The 19,471-nt window shown below is 37.8% G+C and overlaps 1 protein-coding gene across 1 annotated transcript in view; it reads left to right on the top strand.

Moving 5' to 3' along the window:
* Positions 1–19,471, top strand: part of LOC309627840 (DNA-directed RNA polymerase II subunit RPB2) — a 46,341-nt gene that overhangs the window by 18,479 nt on the left and 8,391 nt on the right. The window contains exons 10-16 of the mRNA XM_082390074.1: positions 358–544; positions 3,728–3,871; positions 4,136–4,275; positions 4,374–4,485; positions 7,933–8,087; positions 8,974–9,172; positions 9,486–9,654. Coding sequence (XP_082246200.1) covers positions 358–544; positions 3,728–3,871; positions 4,136–4,275; positions 4,374–4,485; positions 7,933–8,087; positions 8,974–9,172; positions 9,486–9,654 — 1,106 coding nt within the window. The remainder of the gene's footprint in view (positions 1–357; positions 545–3,727; positions 3,872–4,135; positions 4,276–4,373; positions 4,486–7,932; positions 8,088–8,973; positions 9,173–9,485; positions 9,655–19,471) is intronic.

Genomic DNA, 19,471 nt, shown 5'->3' with positions numbered 1-19,471 from the left:
CATATAATACTTCTATAATTAGAAAAACTTATTTGTAAAAATAATGTAGGCAATTTAATACAGAAATAATATTAGCAATGTTTTGTACGTGTTCTGTTATTTATTATGTTGTATATTAGTGTTTTTCAACCTCGTTTTGTTATCGCCCCACTAAGGGGCCTCTTTTGACTATTTTTCTCTAATTGCTTTGCTTGTATATGTTTATGTACCATATGTACGTCTGTGCTTTTTATATAAAAAGTAATAACACTTCCCTCCCTCTACCTCAACCACTTTTCGCCCCCTTGTGGGCAATATTGTCCTTGTTAAGGATGCATATTGTAGACCTTTACATGTTTAAAACATTTTATTGGGCAGAATGTTTAAGAATTTGCTTAAAGAAGTACGGATCTATGCCCAGAAGTTCATTGATCGAGGAAAGGATTTTAACTTGGAGTTGGCAATTAAAACAAGGATTATATCTGATGGCCTAAAATATTCTTTAGCCACTGGGAACTGGGGTGACCAAAAGAAAGCTCATCAAGCCAGAGCTGGAGTATCTCAGGTAAGGATGTTAACTGTGACTACAGATTTGATAAGAAAATGTTATGGGACTAATAGATTCTTTCATTCACTGAATGTAAATTGTTTTGCCTTTTTTGTTTTCTTGGTCAGATATAAAAGTATTTGGGGGCTTTTGAATTATGAAAGTGAATTTTTTCTTAAATTAGCTGTTAGCATTACTAAGAGAGATTTAAAAGTTTTGACATGCATCAAGATATTTAATGAATTCAAGTAGCTTCTTGGGAGGTGAGACAGTCCATGTTTGTGAAATTTTTCTTTTTTTTTTAATACCTTAAATATTCTTTTTTAATTAATTGATTAATTTATTTTTGGCTATGTTGGGTCTTCGTTGCTGTGCACGGGCTTTTCTCTTTAGTTGCTGTGAGCGGGGGCTACTCTTCGTGGGGTGTGTGGGCTTCTCGTTGCAGTGGCTTCTCTTGTTGCGGAGCACAGACTCTTGGTGCGTGGGCTTCAGTAGTTGTGGCACGCAGGCTCAGTAGTTGTGGCTCACAAGCTCTAGAGCGCAGGCTCAGTAGTTGTGGTGCACGGGCTTAGTTGCTCCGTGGCACGTGGGATCCTCCTGGACTAGAGATTGAACCCGTGTCCCCTGCATTGGCAGGTGGACTCCCAACCACTGCGCCACCAGGGAAGTCCCAGTTTTTCTGTCTTAAAAGCTCTGTATTAGAAGCTGATACCCAGAGAATAAATGGGCATCTGCTTCCTTTTTTGCAAAATGTAATACTTCTAACAGTGATTTCTCTATGTTGGCCTGTTGTTATGTACAGTGATTGCAATAGCTACTCTCAGGAGGAGTAATGGGGGAAACCTTTTACAAAAATGTCTCACTAGGTATTTTTATTTATTTTTTGTATTTTCATATAAGATTGAAAACTTACAGTGTATATGTCTAGCTTTATGGAGGGGATCTCCCCCTCTTTTTTTTTTTAAACTAGCTTATACCAGCATCACCTGATTAATTTGGCATTCAGACACCAACTTTAAGCTCCTGATTCCTAGAAACCTAGATGCCTTAAGAAATTCTGGAAGGATGCTTATAGCCCAGTTAAATTTCTAGTTCCTTTTAGTTTAGTAAGGATATGTTGAGTCTACTTGGTGTTTGTGATGCTGGGTTCACAGGGTTGAATGAGATGCTCTTCCAGCCCTCGAGCTTACCATCTATTAGAGGAAACATTCGTCCATGTACAGCTCATTCTGCCTTGAGCTGAATTATGATAAATGCCATCCTGCCAATTCAGTTCAGTGTGTGTACTGGGACTTAAGATGTGCCAGGCACTCTGTCACACGTTGGAGATACAAAAATGAATAAAACATGATCCTTGATCTTCAGTAGTTCACAGTCTATACTCATAGATGTAAACAGATATTACAACATGATACAGTGAGTATTAAATGAGAGCTGTGCACACCTGCTCTGTGGGAATGCTGGAGAAAGGCATTTAGCACTGGCTGAAAGGGTGAAAAGAAGTGTTTTCTTTAGGAGGTGACACTTGAGCTGAATCTTGAAGGGTAGTTGGGAAATAGCCCAAGTCTTGGAGGAGGGTAGAACCAGTTGCTCACAGGAAAACTGGAGAAAACTTAATATCCTGAACAAAGGGACAGGGAGGAAAGAGCATGTGTATGTAGAAGGAGCTAGAGCATTCTTGGGTTTTCAAATCAAAGCGGGAGAGTTAGGAAGATGGGATTGGAGTGGAGAGCTGGAACACCTCATAGAGGGGAGTGACGTTCATTTTTGCTTTTCCGGTAGCTTCACAGTAATTGGCAGTGTGCAGAAAGATTTGAGAAGGTCAGAGTTGGTGGCAGAAAGATTGTTGCAACAGCCTTAGTGAGAAATAATTAGGGCCTGCACTAGAGCAGTTTCGTAGAGGTGGAGAGTGGAGTCAAATTTGAGAAATATTTAGGAAGTGAGTTTTGTAAGACTTTGTGATTGATTAGTTGAATGATGGAAAACTCCACAGAGTAGAGAGAAGAGAACAGTTCTTCCTGGAGGTGGGTCGTATGTCATCTATGGAAGTGGTAACATTTCACCAGGCAGAGCAGAATGGGGAAGTGCATTCCATTCTGTGGCGGTAGCGTGGTCAGAGTTGTGGAGGTGAGAGGGTGTTTGGCAGTGTGGATGGAGTACAGGAGTTCTGGAGACTACTGTTAGGGGAAGGTCATCTGGGGCTTCATTGAGAAGAGCTTCAGTGTCATGCTGCTCTAGTTGGCAGGGAACTGTTTAATATTTTTTAATTCAGTGAGTGATGTGAACTTATCTATATCTGTGTTTTAATAATTCTGGTAACTGAGGAGAGTAGATTGGAGAGGACATTACAGGAACTTATGAGCTGATGGCAGTAGTATAGGTAAGAGGTAGGGGGCTGGTTTATTGCTGTGACATTGGAAATGGTTTTTTGAGAAAGTTTGAAAATAGAGTTGACAGGATATGTCTATTGTTTATTATATGTGAAAGGAGGAAGTCAGAGACAAAAATGTCTTGAGATTTCTAGATTGGGAGATAAAGGGAAGGGTGATGCCATTAACAATGATAGGAGACTTAGGAAGAAGAAGGAGGATGGGTTGTTGTAGGGCTGGGGAATGTGGTGATTTTGTTATTAGGTACATTGAGCTTGTGTTGCTTGCTTTATAACCCTCTAAATATTACCTTACTTACAAGTATTACCTTGCTTAGTGTTCTGTAAGTATTAAATCTCTGTGTTGGATTCAGAGGCCTCAGCCTGGGAAAAGTTCTGGGATGGATTAGTGATGTCTGCTGTGGTCAAAGGAATGTGAGTTGGTAGCGTATAAGACTTACTGAGTGCTTAATGTATGCCAAGTACTGTTCTAGGTACAGGGATACAACAGAGAACGAAACAAACAAATAAAAATCCCCCCCCCCTTGTGGAACTAACATCCTAGTGGTTGGAGATAGACCGTAAACAAAACATTTATGTGGTATGTTAGAACTGTATGTCATATTTGCCATCCCTGCTGTAAGGGTCAGTTAAGTTACAGCGGTGAATAAGATTATCCAGGGCAGGATGGAGAAAGGAGGGATGGGGGCAGTTGGACACTGAGTGGATTATATGTAAAAATATGACTTTGCCTCATTCTAGTATTTGCCAAAAATGTGATAGTGTGAGTAACAGAAATGCCCAAACTTTAAAGATTTGCTATTGTTTTCTAGGTATTAAACCGCCTGACTTTTGCATCTACTCTTTCTCACCTGCGTCGTTTAAATTCTCCCATTGGTAGAGATGGCAAGCTAGCAAAACCAAGACAGTTGCATAATACGTTGTGGGGAATGGTGTGTCCTGCTGAGACTCCAGAGGTAATGCATTAGAATTTATGTTCAAGACAGAAAGTCCAACAGTAATCATGTAGGGTATAATACTTTTATAAGTAATTTTTTGTTACTTATAATTACTTATAATTTTATTTAATTATGTAGTATAGTTTAGAACTAAGATATTATAATTTTGTTCTTAGGAAGTAAGTACATTCTGAAATCAAATTGGAGGAAAATGTTTGTGGAAAAGAATTTGGATAGGCATGTTAAATCATAATGAGTAATATGTACTTTATTTATTCCAAGGGCCATGCTGTAGGACTTGTGAAGAATTTAGCTCTGATGGCTTATATTTCAGTTGGATCTCAACCTTCTCCAATTCTGGAATTTTTAGAAGAATGGAGTATGGAAAATTTAGAAGAAATTTCTCCTGCAGCTATTGCTGAGTGTGTATAAATACAATTTTAAAAAAAACTTGCTAATCTTTGGTTATAGCTTATTAGAGGGTTACTAAGTGCAGAATGCTTTTGGTTTTGCATTTTAGTGCAACCAAGATTTTTGTTAATGGCTGCTGGGTTGGAATACATAAAGATCCTGAACAACTTATGAACACTCTACGGAAATTGAGGCGTCAGATGGACATCATTGTGTCTGAAGTAAGAGTCTTTAATTAATTAAGAGGACATGATCTCTGGGATTTCCAAACGAGGCATAAAGACTAGTGAAAGTTATCTTTGCGTTGGTATCTTTCTTGAACTGGTTTCCTTTGAATTGTAAAGTACATTTTCAAAAGTCTAGATGATGTTTTGAGCTAGATTTAATTATAAGGTATTGTTTGCTTTAATGCCTTAGATATATGCATCTAAAATTTTGACATGTAATTTGTTATTAAATTATATTTTGGAATTCAAATTACATTTTGAAATAAAAAATTCTTTTGAGAATCTTTTTGTAAAGCTGACTACAGTGCTTTTAAAAAGCGAGTGAATATCTCTGATTTCTCCTTTGTCGGAATCCAGAGATTCATTCATGAAATGTGATACACCTCTATTAGATTCCTTTATGTTTAGGTGGACGTTGAAGTGCTCTGGGATTAGGATGGAGTTTTTAATTTTTTTTTTAGTCATCAAAATACTGTATGAGTTTTATTCCTCCCCAAAATAGGGCTTTTGCTTTTAGTGTACTGTATTGAGGGCTGGGCTCAGGCTTTTGATTTCCCCAAATCTACACCTTTGGGTCTGTCTCGGTGAAAGTGCGTTTGGAGAGAAACTGTAACACACTTAAGCTGACCTCCTGTCTATGTAGCAAAGCAGAGAATCGAGATTTGGCTGCTCCAGGCCTTCCTCTAGCAGGCAAACCCTGGATTTTGACCCAGGCATATTCATGGCTTGAAGAAGTCAGGAACAGCCTGCTTCACTTGAGTGTGGTGGGCGAGGCTAAGAGAAAGCTTAAGAACCAAAATTGGTTGTGTTTTTTGTGATTGAGAACTTTGTTAATGCCATGTGTTTCTGCTGAGAGCTACCTTTAGGTTTTCTGTCTTCTCTAGGATAAAATTAAATTCTTCCTGCTGTTTTAGGCCTCTTTACCTTTCCATGGGCCCATTCCCTCAACCTGGAATGCTTGTGCTCTTTGTCACCCATGCCTCCTCAAAAATGGGTAATAGGGAGAAGGGTGCTTGTTAACTTTTTTTTAGGTAAATCTCACCAATTCTGCAAAACTCTGGTGTTAACTTTCGTCTCCTTCAGGATATTTCACCTGACCCCCCCGTTTGATTTAGTTCAGAGGTTGGCAAACATTTTCTTTAAAGGACCAGATATTAAATATTTTAGTCTTCGTTTACCTTACAGTGTCTGTTGTGTATTCAGCGCTGCTGTTGTAGTAAAAAGTAGCCATAGACAATACATAAATCAGTAAAACTTTATTTAAAAAAAATAGATGGCAGGTGAGGGCAGATTTGGCCTGCAGGCTCTTCACTGAGCCCCTGATTTAGATCTATCTCTGTGACTATATGTGGCATATTTTCCTTAAATAACTTCTGACAGAATGCTTATGCCAGATAGTAACTGTTGATTTATTTGCCTACCTCACTTACTAAACTATTAACTTCTCAGAGGCAGGGAACATGTCTTAATATGACTTTGTAATTTTAGTTCTGAGCATGGTGCCTGACATGTAGTGTCTGACACTGAGTGAGTGTTTGTTGAAACTATAAACGGACCCTGTGTCCTTGGACTAGGCTCTTTAATCTCCTATTGGAGAGTGTTGTTGGGAGCTTCTTAGTGGGACAATTGTGTATATTTTTCAGGAGTCTAGTACTTTTTCTTTTCCTTCATATTTTCTGATAATCAGAGGTCCTCATTTTACCCATTTCTAATTTTACCCTTGTGTTGGACCTGTTAGGCTTTCCTGTCAATAGTCCTCTCAAGAACACCTATTTCCTTTGGAACACAAGATACTGTTTGGCCTTTGAGGAGACGCAGCTCTGTTTATGTCTTCCTGTTAAGATAAAAGCTATATTCTATTAACTGTATTGTAATATTCTATATTCTATTAGGAGTTCTCTTAAGGATTCAAGGTAAGCATTTGAGAATGCCACTCATGGTGTTTTTGCTCATAAACACAGTGTTTCATCTCAGATTGTTTTCTAAGGACAGGAAGTGGGCTAGGAATGTGGGACTTATCTTTTTCTTGGCTTTTGACTCTTTACTTTGGGAGAACTTGGTGTTTTTGATCAAGCTTTTATGATTTACTATCATTTTAAAACTGAGTAATCCAAACCTTTCCGTTCTTAAATAAACCCAATCTTTTCTTTCTTTCTTTTTTTTGGCTGCATCGAGTTGCTTGCGTGGTTTTTGTTCCCCCACCATGGATTGAACCTGGGCCCCGGCAGTGAAAGCGCGGAGTCCTAACCACTGGACCACCAAGGAATTCCCCACCCATTCTTTTCTTTAATAAAAGTATCCAGATGTGATTTCACTTTTTAAAAGTACTTTTGTGTAGAAATACCAATCTGTTTTTCCATTTCCCAACTCATTGGCAATTCATTTCTTAGTTGACTTTTAAGATTATATATTAGATCTAGATAATTTACTGAAGATTCTTATTTGTTTACTTCTTGACTTATTTCTTTTTATATTGGCACTTCAGATTCTGTAGTGCTTTTAATATTATGTTCTTTATTGTAAGTTTTCCCAAAATATTTTTGATGTTTTCCAGGAATATATTTTCTAGCACTATCCAGTAGAAATATAATGCAAGTTACATATGCAATTTATGTTTTTCTAGTAGTCATGTTAAAAAAGTAAAAAAAAGGGAATTCCCTGGCGGTCCAGTGGTTAGGACTCTGCGCTTTCACTGCCGAGGATGCAGGTTCAATTCCTCGTCGGGGAACTAAGGTTCCGTGAGCCATGCGGTATGGCCCCCGCAAAAAAAGAAATAGATGAAAATAATTTAAATATATTTTATTTGACCTGCTACATCAAAAATATTACAATTTCAACATATAATCAATGGAAAATTATTAATGATAAATTTTATTTTATTTTTTTGTACTATCTTTGAAATCCAGTGAGTAGTTTATACTTACAGCATATCTCCTTTCAGAATGGCCACATTTCAAGTGCTCAGTGGTGACATGTGGCTAGTGACTGCTGTATTAGAGAGCTAGACTGTAAACCATTTGTCTTATAGGTGATTGTGAGAAGTCAGGCTTATTACTGGGAAAGCCTTGATCAAGGCAGAGTGATATAGGGCTGGATATTGAAAGGTCACACACGTGAAGTACATGTAAATACCAAAGAGGGAAAACAAGAAAATAAGAAATATACTAGTATTTGTGATACCAAACATATATTTTCTTCATTTTAATTTATTTTGCATGACATTATTACCAGATGTTGTTCAGCTTTATAATTACCAAGGTTAGATATTTATCCTATATAAAATTTTAAATTATACCTAGGTTTTTAGTATATTGAACAATGATAAACTAAGATCTATTAATTTTATTTGATAATTTATTAATCCTATTGTATTTTTAGCTAAGCCTTAATGATACAGAGAAAATAAAAGTTCATGAGACTGTTATGTCTTTTTATGTATAGGTTTCTATGATCAGAGATATTCGAGAGAGGGAGATTCGGATCTATACAGATGCAGGCCGTATTTGTAGACCACTTCTGATTGTGGAAAAACAAAAGCTACTTTTGAAGAAGAGACACATTGATCAATTGAAAGAGAGAGAATATAACAATTACAGGTAAGAACATGCAGTTAGAAAAAAAGTTAGATATAATTCACATGCCCTAAAATTAAGCATTTTAAACTATGTAGTTCAGTGGTTTTTAGTATAGTCACAAGATTGTGCAACCATTACCACTGTCTAATTCCAGAATATTTTCATTGACCCGGAAAGAAACTCTGTACTCATTAGCAGTCACATTTGCTTTTTCTTAATTTCTGTTATCAAGTAAGAGACTTTTAGAGTTTTATTTAAGCGTAAAAGTCTTTGTGACATGGTAAAGACTACCTCTACTACTAATAAGAAATAACCTCTGTGCTTTCACTGCATGGGGCATGGGTTCCATCCCTGGTTGGGGAGTTAGGATCCTGCATGCTGCGTGGTGCGGCCAAAAGAAAGAAAAAGAAATAACCGATGTGATATAAATAATGTATAACATAATATGAACACTATAATAATAAATTTAATAAAAAGAATCTTTTACAATTTATTATTAGTGATATATGAATGTATATATTTTTTATTGTTAAAAATTCAAAAAATAGGTGTAATAAAAATATATAAGAGCCCCCAGTTCACACTCTCCTTTTCAAAAGTAAATACTGTTACCAGTTGGGGTATTTGTTCTTCCAGACCTTATTTTTTGTTTTTATATACTCACCCTAGCCCCACAAGTAGGTTCTTTAGATCAGAGCAGAGCAAAACAAACTAACAGTAGTTACAGAGCCATACTTTATGTGTATTGTTCAGTAACTTGTTTCTTTCACTGTTAACAATAATATACTTATTTTGGGACTCTTTCTATGTGAATGCATACAGATATAGGAATACTCCTTATTAAGTAGGAAGCCTAGTTAATTAAAATAGTTCAGGAAGTAAGGAAATTAAATGAATTCTTTTTTAGTTGGCAGGATCTTGTGGCCAGTGGGGTAGTAGAATATATTGATACTCTAGAAGAAGAAACAGTGATGCTCGCAATGACCCCAGATGATTTACAGGAGAAAGAAGTAGCTTATTGTTCCACATATACGCACTGTGAGATTCATCCATCAATGATTCTTGGTGTCTGTGCATCTATTATTCCTTTTCCTGATCATAACCAGGTTGGTAGCAGTTTTTGACTATGCTTTGTGAGGAATTGGGGGAAGCAGAATAAAAATTAGAGATTAGTCTGTAGTTTTTTCTGAAATAAAAGCCTTTTAGTGTAAAGATGATGAACTACAGCACTTAATATGCTTATTCTTGTGTTTGACTCTTAAGAGCCATAATTGATTATTCCAAATGGTTGTCACTTATCTTTCAGAAAGAATAGGAACTTTACCAACCATATTTCTGATTTATGAAGTACCCTGTAAAGTCTGTTTATTTAGAAGTAATTAAATTTTCACCGATTCTGCTTTTCATTTCTACCTTTAGTCCCCTAGAAACACATACCAGTCTGCTATGGGTAAGCAGGCTATGGGGGTTTATATTACCAACTTTCATGTTCGTATGGATACATTGGCCCATGTTCTCTACTATCCTCAAAAACCACTTGTGACTACACGGTCAATGGAATACCTACGATTTAGAGAGCTGCCAGCAGGTATGTTCAGTTTTGTTCTACATTTTTTAAGATCCTGCCATGCTTAAGACACTTTTGTGGGTTCTTTGGAGGGTTAATAAAATGCATATGACACAGTCTCTATTCTCTTAGAATTTATAATGTGGTGGGAAAACATGAGCACAATTCAATAAAAAGGTAGATATGTGTAAAGTGTTATGATGGAGGTATAGATTCCTTTGGAAGCACAGAGTGAAAGAAATGATTGATTCCTGTTGGAGTCTAGAGCCAATTTCATGGGGGAGGTAGCATTTTGGACTAGAGTAAAGTTGATGAAAGGGTATTTGAATTTGAGAGATGGTTTGAACAAGGTCCTGGGTGCATGAAGGCAACTGTCAGTATTTATGTCAGTTTAGTATGGCCTGAGTGGAAATGCATGGGAGTGTTACTTGGTCTCATAGTGTGGAGACAGCAGGTTGAATTTTATTTGGAGAATGAAGAACTATCCAGCCTTTTTGAACAAGGAAGTAATACAGTTACAAATTTATTTTACAGTATAATTCTGGCAGTCACGTAAAGGATAGATTAGAGTCAGATACGGTATTAAGTAGGGAGGTAACTTAGAGGTTCTTGCAGTGGTCCAAGTGAGAAACAGTAAGGTCCTTATTAAGAAATGAAAAAGCGTAAGGGCGTGAGACACCTGTTGGAATACACTTATTAAGATTAACACTTGATTACTTATTGGATGTAGAATGATGAAGAGAGGGGAGAAAGGGATTGGAAATATCGTTGGTGTTCCTGGCTTGGGTGATCAAGAGAGAGATAACTATTAATATTGGGAGCATGTTAGAAGAAAGAAGAGGTTTTATTTATTTATTTTTTTAAATCAATTTTTATTGGAGTACAGTTGGTTTATAATGTTGTGTTAGTTTCTGCTGTACAGCAAAGTGAGTCAGTTATACATATATCCACTCTTTTTTAGATTGAAAGAAGAGGTTTTAGACGTAAGATAATAAGTTCAGTTTTCAACATGCTGATTTTGAGTTGCTGCCAAAACATCTCAGGAATGATCCTCCAACAGTGAGTTGCAAATGTGGTTAGAAAGAAGGTCAAATCAAGAGCTGTGAAGTTTTTGATATATTAATGATAATTATAGATTACTGTGAAATTGCTGAGGGAAAATTCAGAGTGAGAATAAAGCCAGAGACCGTCAGAACTTCAGGCACCAGGCAAAGAAATCCAGAGAGGAGATTTGAGATGTAGCTGATAAGGAGAAGAATCAGGAAGTTGCAGGAAGAGATTCTCAATGAGACTGGACAACGGGTAAAATGGTGCAGAGAAGTCTGAAGGGTATTAGTGTTGAATATAAAGGAGACAGCATAGTTCTTTGGCAGAGTTGTTGTCTTACCGTATTATTAGCGGAATTTTGGCTTTGACCGTGGATAACATTATTTAGTAAAGTTTGCCTTGTAAATAGTGGCTTTAAATTATTTACTATAATAGGGGATCTAACATTTTGATAGCAAATTCTCGCAGGTTAGAATGATTTATTTTCAAAGTCTTCCACAAGGGGTTACTATTGTCTAGAAAAACAAAATCTGTTACGTTGTCTACAATGTGCTGGTATCTTTGGGCTATACTTGCAGTGCTGTGTTTTCTTCAACATTTAGATAATAATTTCTTTATGGCTAGAGAAGAAAAGAAACAGGTGAAGGATTGATTTGAAATAGAATGTTCCTTTGGCACTGATACGAAGTGGTGAGGGCATGGCTGGTAGGGACTACAAGCTTTTCAGTTCTGTTATTGCTTCATGCCTTAATCTTGTTATCTATCTATATTTTAAAAAACTTTATTTTGAGATAATCTCAAGCTTACAGAAAAGTTGTAAGACTGTTACAAAGAACTCCTATATACTATTCATCCAGATTTCCTAGTTCACATTTTACCACATTTGCCTTATTCTTTCCCTTTCTCTTTCTTCTTGAAGCATTTAAAAGTTAAGTTACAGATCTGAAGCCACATCACTCTTTAATTTATTTATTTATTTATTTATTTTTGGCTGCGTTGGGTCTTTGTTACTGTGCGTGGGCTTTCTCTAGTTTTGGTGCACGGGCTTCTCATTGCAGTGGCTTCCCTTGTTGTGGAGCACGGGCCCTTCGCCATGCAGGCTTCAGTAGTTGTGGCACGTGGGCTCAGTAGTTGTGGCACGCGGGCTCTAGAGCGCAGGCTCAGTAATTGTGGCGCACGGGATTAGCTGCTCCGTGGCATGTGGTATCTTCCCGGACCAGGGCTTGAACCCATGTCCCCTGCATTGGCAGGTGGATTCTTAACCACTGCACCACCAGGGAAATCCCACATCACTCTTTAATTCTTCAGTGTATGTTTCCTAAAAAAGACATTCTCCACAGTACAACCATCAACATCAGGGGGTTAACATTGATACCCATCTAGTCAGCAGTCCCCAATTCAGATTTTGCCAGTTGTCCTCATAATGTCCGTTATGGGTCTAGGATCTAATCCAGGATAGTGCATGTGTCTTTAGTCTCTTTAATCTGGAACAGTTCTTTAGTTTTTCCTTGTCTCTATGACCTCCACATTTTTGCAGAGTCCAGTCAAGTTACTTTATACATTGTCTCTCAGTTTGGGTTTGACTATTGTTTCCCCAAGATTTATATTCAGGTTATGAATTTTTTGGCAGTACTAGCATAGAAGCAGTGCTGTATTCTTAGGGCATGATATCAGGGAGCACATGCTGTCTCTGTCCCATTATTAGTGATTTTAACTTTTATCATGTAATTAAGATGGTGTTTGTCAGGTTTCTCCACTTTTTATTAATTATAATTATTTTGTACTTATTAGGTAAGTAATAAGTCTTTGTGAGAAGATACTTTGAGATGATGTGAATAGCTATTCCTTGTCACACTTTCAGTCATTAGTTTAGCAGGTGATTATTGCCAAATGGTGATTTTCTAATTTTATCATTCCTCCCTGTTTGATGCTGAAGTTGTCCCAGATTTTCCAGTGGGAGTATCTTCAAGATGACTCCTGATAGGTCCTCATTGTTCTTCAAGCACTTTCTTACATTTTGCCTCATCTTGTGCTTTTCTTCCCCTAAACTTGGACTTGGCCATTTCTCCTTTTAGGATAAAAGAATAGTGTGTAGAAACCAAAATCTGGGTGCTAGGTGTGCTCCTTGCTATTATAATGTCATCATTTCTAGGTCCTCTCGGCTGTTGGAACTAGGAAAATACATGTATGCATATACCCGTCCCCACCTTTATCTATTTTTATATCTCTATATACTAAAGAACCATGAGTTCATATCAATACCATATCTCCCATCCCAGTACAACACCATAGTGTTTATTTTAGAATTCCATTCTCTGACAGTGAGAAACCTGGCTCCCATTGTCCTCAGTATATTTAGTTATTTGCTCAATCTATTGATGTAACCAATCTCCTGACCATCGTGGCTGAATTATTAGCTCTGGCCCTGCCTAACCTGCCAGCTGCATTGGCCAAATTCTGAGCCCTAAGGGGAAGGGGCTAATAAGGTTATCTTAAGGAATGTCTTTGGATTAGTATCATTCCTATTTCTATAGAGTACTGTTTCTTTGGTTGACATCTTCTGGGAGCAAAGATCCTTGTGACAAAAGTTCACCTTGACTTAAAGTGGGTCAAGATACTTAGGGGCTTCCCTGGTGGCGCAGTGGTTGAGAATCTGCCTGCCAATGCAGGGGACACGGGTTTGAGCCCTGGTCTGGGAAGATCCCACATGCCACGGAGCAACTGGGCCCATGAGCCACAACTACTGAGCCTGCGCGTCTGGAGCCTGTGCTCCGCAACAAGAGAGGCCGCGATAGTGAGAGGCCCGCGCACTGCGATGAAGAGTGGCCCCCACTCGCCGCAACTGGAGAAAGCCCTTGCACAGAAACGAAGACCCAACTCAGCCATAGATAAATAAATAAATAAAATAAATTAAAAAAAAAAAAGTTACTTAGAGCCTCCTTACTGCTGAGCTGAGGTTTGAAGTAGGTGGGGACAGAATGGCTGAAAGGGTTTGAGCCTGGCTGACAGGTGGGTTGTAATCCTAGATTTCACATGTTTATAGTCTTTGAGATAACAGATACTTTTTTGAAGTTACTAATATTTATTGAGCAGTTTGTGTGAACCACCACCCAAGGCACCTTACACATTATTTCTAAGCATGATAAAAGCTTTGTGATGTTTTTTCACCTACAAAATGAGAATAATAATAGTACCTGCCTCATAAAGCTTTTGTGATGATTAAATGGTTAAATCCACTTAAAACTCATGGCTTAGTGCCTAGCAGTTAATAAGGGAGAAATAAATGTTAGCTGATTAGTGATAGTGGTGGTTGTATCATCTCTGTTTTACAGATGTGGAGACAGGATCAGAAAGGTTATTTGCCCAAAGTTATACAACTTAATTTGCAAATCCAGAATGTAAACTCTGGTCCTTTTTTTTCCCTTTTAGACCAGATGTACGCCTTCCCCCCATTTCACTTTCTTGTGCTGTTTCCTCTTCACTACATTGTTTCTTGATTTGGGGCTTTTAAGCTAAGAAGAAAATATTAGACATATAATTCAGAAGTTTACTGTTTTTAGCTAAATTTAGCTGATCTTTCAGACTTGCCCAGATACCTTGGATAAAGGTTGTAGGATGGAGGGGGTTGCCTCCTGGGCTGTAGTTGATATAGCAAGTGTGGGCGATCCAGGGATTGTCACATGAGAGGAGGAAAGCCCCACAAGGGCCAAGACAGTTGAGCACCTATAGGCTGTCACCTGGAGAAGAGGGAGGGCATAGGTAGCACTGCACAGAAACATGAGGACATGCTAGGGAAGTCTTGCCCATTCCATGTATCACAGATGTCACATATGTCCTGCTCCTGGCTCCCTAGTAGTAGGATCATATCAAATCTCCCAAGACCCTGGATTTCTGCAAATTCCCGACTCTTTTCAGATCCCTCCCTGCCGTCAGGATCCTGCATCTTTATGCACTTTTTCTGCGCTATGCAGCTTGACTGTGTGAAAATTAAAATTCTTCTAGTTTTCTCAGACAATCCACACAAAAGAGTGGTGACTAGTGTGGATATTACTAAAGATTTCTTAGAGGAAATCATTTAGATTTCAGGAGTTTTCATTGCACACCTGAGGAGAGACTATTTGACTTTTCTGATCTCTGAAAACTCTTCTTGGCTCCCTGCTATTGGGTGCTTTATCTCTGGTCCTTTCCAGGAAGGACTCAGCTTCCTTGACACTGCCTTTCCCTTGGAGGATTTCTTACTCCCCTTCCTCTCCCAGCAGAGCATTTTAGTTTTTCCTGCTCCAAATACAGATACACAAACCCATCAGGGTGCCCAGAACAACAGGTGCCCTCTTGTTACTATGATCCTTCTTTAGAGAGCATTCAAGGTTATATTTAGCACAAAGTGTTTCGTGTTATCTGTTCAACAGAGCTTGCAGTCTCAGATTCCTACAGGCTTAGGCAAGATTGGTGAGTAGGTGGAGTTGAAGAGAGGTTTGCCTTTTTGCTGGGGTTAGCCCTATTCAGCATCAGCTGTGGTTGTGATGTGTACGTGCAGACTCAGTGATGCCAGATCTGATTTTTCAAGAAAAGCTTGAAATCTAAGCTTTAGTGTGAATTTATTTTTTAAAATGTTATGGTCAGTGCATTTAAAATAGCTAGTGGAAAGCTTTCTATGGCACAGCGGGCCATAGAAATGTACTTGTTAAGGAGGAGCAAATGTGGTAGTTAGGGAGGAGGGCCTGCTTTTTGTGTGTATCTCTTTCTACAAATCCATTCCTACCTTGGGTTGGGAATTACTGAGAATCAGAGACTTGGAGGAGTGTGTCTTTAGTGACCCAGACCCAGACCAGCAGTGCTGCCACCCCTTACCTGCACTCCACTTATGAAAACTTTTGCATCCCTGCTGTACACATAAAAGTGTAAATGAATGGTGTGTCTCCTCTTGAAGGGTGGGTTGTGTTTTGAAAGTTGAATTTAGCTTTAAGGAAGCAAATATAAACAGTTTATTCAGAACTTAGATAACCAAAACATTCAGTCATCCAGATTTTGGTTCCTTTGTATTCTGTAGTCATAGTTTTTACTCCACATTTGAAATACTTAGATCAAGATATTATGTTACTGTAGCTTTAGAGTTGAGTGTTTCAATTTTTGGAAAATCTGATGAGTCACGTATATATGAATCGTTCATTGAAACCCCACTCGGACTTCCCTGGTGGTCCAGTGGTAAAGAAACCGCCCTACAGTGCAGGGGACTCAGGGTCGATCCCTGGTCAGGGAACTAAGATCCCACATGCCGCGGGGCAACTAAGCCTGCGTGCCATGTCTACTGAGCTCGCACGCCTCAACTAGAGCCCATGTGCTGCAAAACTACAGAGCCCACGCGTTCTGGAGCCCGTGCGCCACAACTACAGAGCCCGTGCGCCCCAACTACAGAGCCCGTGCGCCCTGGAGCCTGTGCACCACAACTAGAGAAGAGAAAACCTGCACACCACAACTAGAGAAGCCCGCGTGCCTTAACGGAAGATCCCGCATGTTGCAACTAAGACCTGATGCAGCCAAAAATAAAATAAAATAAAAAAATAATAAATAAATCTTAAAAAAAAAGAAACCCCACTCACATTCAATGATCATTTCTTATATTGCAATCCACTAGTTTATAGAGTTTTCAACTTTTTTCTTCTTTAATACTTGTTACTTTATTTAAATATAATTTTAATTTTATATTGTAGTTGATTTACAATATTGTGTTTCAGGGGTACAGCAAAGTGATTCAGTTATACGTATATACATATCTGTTCTTTTTTAGATTCTTTTCCCATATAGGTTATTACAGAATATTGAGTAGAGTTCCCTGTGCTATACAGTAGATCCTTGTTGATCCCAAACTCCTAATTTATCCCTCCCCCCCAACCCTTCCCCTTTGGTAACCATAAGTTTGTTTTTGAAGTCTGTGAATCTGTTTCTGATTTGTAAAAAAGTTCATTTGTATCATTTTTTTAGATTCCACATATATTCCAAATATCATATGATACGTGTCTTCCTCTTTCTTACTTCACTTAGTATGATAATCTCTAGGTCCATCCATGTTGCTGCAAATGGCATTATTTCATTCTTTTTTATGGCCGAGTAATATTACATTGTATATATGTACCACATCTTCTTTATCCATTCCTCTGTCAATGGACATTTAGGTTGCATCCATGCCTGGCTATTGTAAATAGTGCTGCAATGAACGTTGGGGTGCATGTGTCTTTTCGAATTATGGTTTTCTCTGGGTATATGCCCAGTAGTGGGGTTGCTGGGTCATATGGTAGTTCTGTTTTTCATTTTTTAAGGAATCTCCATACTGTTCTCCACAGTGGCTGTATCAATTTACATTCCCACCAACAATGCATGAGGGTTCCCTTTCCTCCATGCCCTCTTCAGCATTTGTTGTTTGTAGATTTTTTGATGATGGCCATTCTGATCAGTGTGAGGTGATACCTCATTGTAGTTTTAATTTGCATTTCTCTGATAATAAGTGATGTTGAGCATCTTTTCATGTGTTTTTTGGCCATCTGTATGTCCTCTTTGGAGAAATGTCTGTTTAGATCTTCTGCCCATTTTTTGATTGGGTTGTTTTTTTTTTTGATGTTGAGCTGCATGAGTTGTTTGTATATTTTGGAAATTTATCCCTTGTCAGTCACTTGGTTTGCAAACATTTTCTCTCATTCTGTGGATTGTCTTTTCATTTTGCTTATGGTTTCCTTTTCTGTGCAAAAGCTTTAAAGTTTAATTAGATCCCATTTATTTATTTTTATTTCCATTACTCTAGGAGGTGGATCCAAAAAGATATTGCTTCAATTTATGTCAGAGTGTTCTGCCTATGTTTTCCTCTAAGAGTTTTGTAGTGTCTGGCCTTACATTTAGGTCTTTAATCCATTCTGAGTTTATTTTTGTGTATGGTGTTAGAGAATGTTCTAATTTCATTGTTTTACATATAGCTGTCCAGTTTTCCCAGCACCACTTATTGAAGAGACTGTCTTTTCTCCACTGTATATTCTTGCCTCCTTCGTAGATTAATTGACCATAGGTGCATGGGTTTATTTCTGGGCTTTCTATCCTGTTCCATTAATCTATATTTCTGTTTTTGTGCCAGTACCATATTGTCTTGATTACTGTAGCTTTGTAGTGTAGTCTGAAGCCAGGGAGCCTGATTCCTCCAGCTCTGTTTTTCTTTCTCAGGATTGCTTTGGGGTCTTTTGAATTTCCATTACAAATTTAAAAATTTTTCGTTCTAGTTCTGTGAAAAATGCCATTGGTAATTTGATAGGGATTGCATTGAATCTGTAGATTGCCTTGGGTGGTATAGTCATTTTGACAATATTGATTCTTCCAGTCCAAGAACATGGTATATCTTTCCATCTGTTTGTGTCACTTTTGATTTCTTTCATCAGTGTCATATAGTTTTCAGACTACAGGTCTTTTGCCTCCTTAGGTAGGTTTATTCCTAGGTATCATATTCTTTTTGATGTGATGGTTATTGGGGTTGTTTCCTTAATTTCTCTTTCTGATCTTTTGTTGTTAGTGTATAGAAAAGAGATTTCTGTGTATTGATTTTGTATCCTGCAACTAACTATACTGAATTCATTCATGAGCTGTAGTAGTTTTCTGGTAGCATCTTCAGGATTTTCTGTGTACAGTATCATGTCATCTGCAAACAGTGACAGCTTTACTTCTTTTCCGATTTGGATTCCTTTTCTTTCTTTTTCTTTTCTGATTGCCAATGGCTAGGACTTCCAGAACTATGTTGAATAAAAGTGGTGAGAGTGGACATCCTTGTCTTGTTCCTGATCTTAGAGGAAATGCTTTCAGCTTTTTACTGTTGAGTACGATGTGAGCTGTGGTTTTGTCATATATGACCTTTATTATGTTGAGGTAGGTTCTCTCTATGCCCACTTTCTGGAGATTTTTTGTCATAAATGGGTGTTGAATTTTGTCAGAAGCTTTTTCTGCATCTATCGAGTTGACCATATGGTTTTTATTCTTCAGTTTGTTAATGTGGTGTATCACACTGATTGATTTGCGGATATTGAAAAATCCTTGCATCCCTGGGATAAATACCATTTGATCATGGTGTGTGATCCTTTTTTTGTGGTATCTTTGTCTGGTTTTGGTATCAGGGTGATAGTGGCCTCATAGAATGAGTTTAGGAATGTTCTTTCCTCTGCAATTTTTTGAATAGTTTCAGAAGGATAGGTGTTAATTCTCTCAATGTTTGATAGAATTTGCCCGTGAAGCCATCTGGTCCTGGACTTTTGTTCGAAGTTTTTAAATCACAGTTTCAATTTCAGTACTTGTGATTGGTCTGTTCATATTTTCTGTTCCTTCCTGGTTCAGTCTTGGGAGATTGTACTTTTCCAAGAATTTGTCCATTTCTTCTAGGTTGTCCATTTTATTGGCATATAGTTGTTTGTAGTAGTCTCTTATGATCCTTTGTATTTCTGTGGTGTCAGTTGTAACTTCTGTTTCATTTCTGATTTTGTTGATTTGAGCCCTCTCCCTTTTTTTCTTGATGAGTGTAGCTAAAGGTTTATCAGTTTTGTTTATCAGTACTTGATACTCTAAATCTTTATGGTTTCATCAAAAATAGTTTTGGCAGCAGCAACTAAATAAGATTGTTTACATTAAAAACTTGCTTATATCAAACATTTAGCCATCAGAGTAGTTGTCTCACAGATTGCTATTCCAGGAGGAGTAGACTTTGACAGTTACCATGGTGAAAACATTTGAGGCAGATATGATTAAATAAAATTGATTTAAAAGAAAG

The sequence above is a fragment of the Balaenoptera borealis genome, assembly GCF_965194805.1.
Source record: "Balaenoptera borealis genome assembly, chromosome: 4".
Taxonomy (NCBI): Eukaryota; Metazoa; Chordata; class Mammalia; order Artiodactyla; family Balaenopteridae; genus Balaenoptera; species Balaenoptera borealis.
This window is presented reverse-complemented; position numbering and strand designations above follow the sequence as displayed.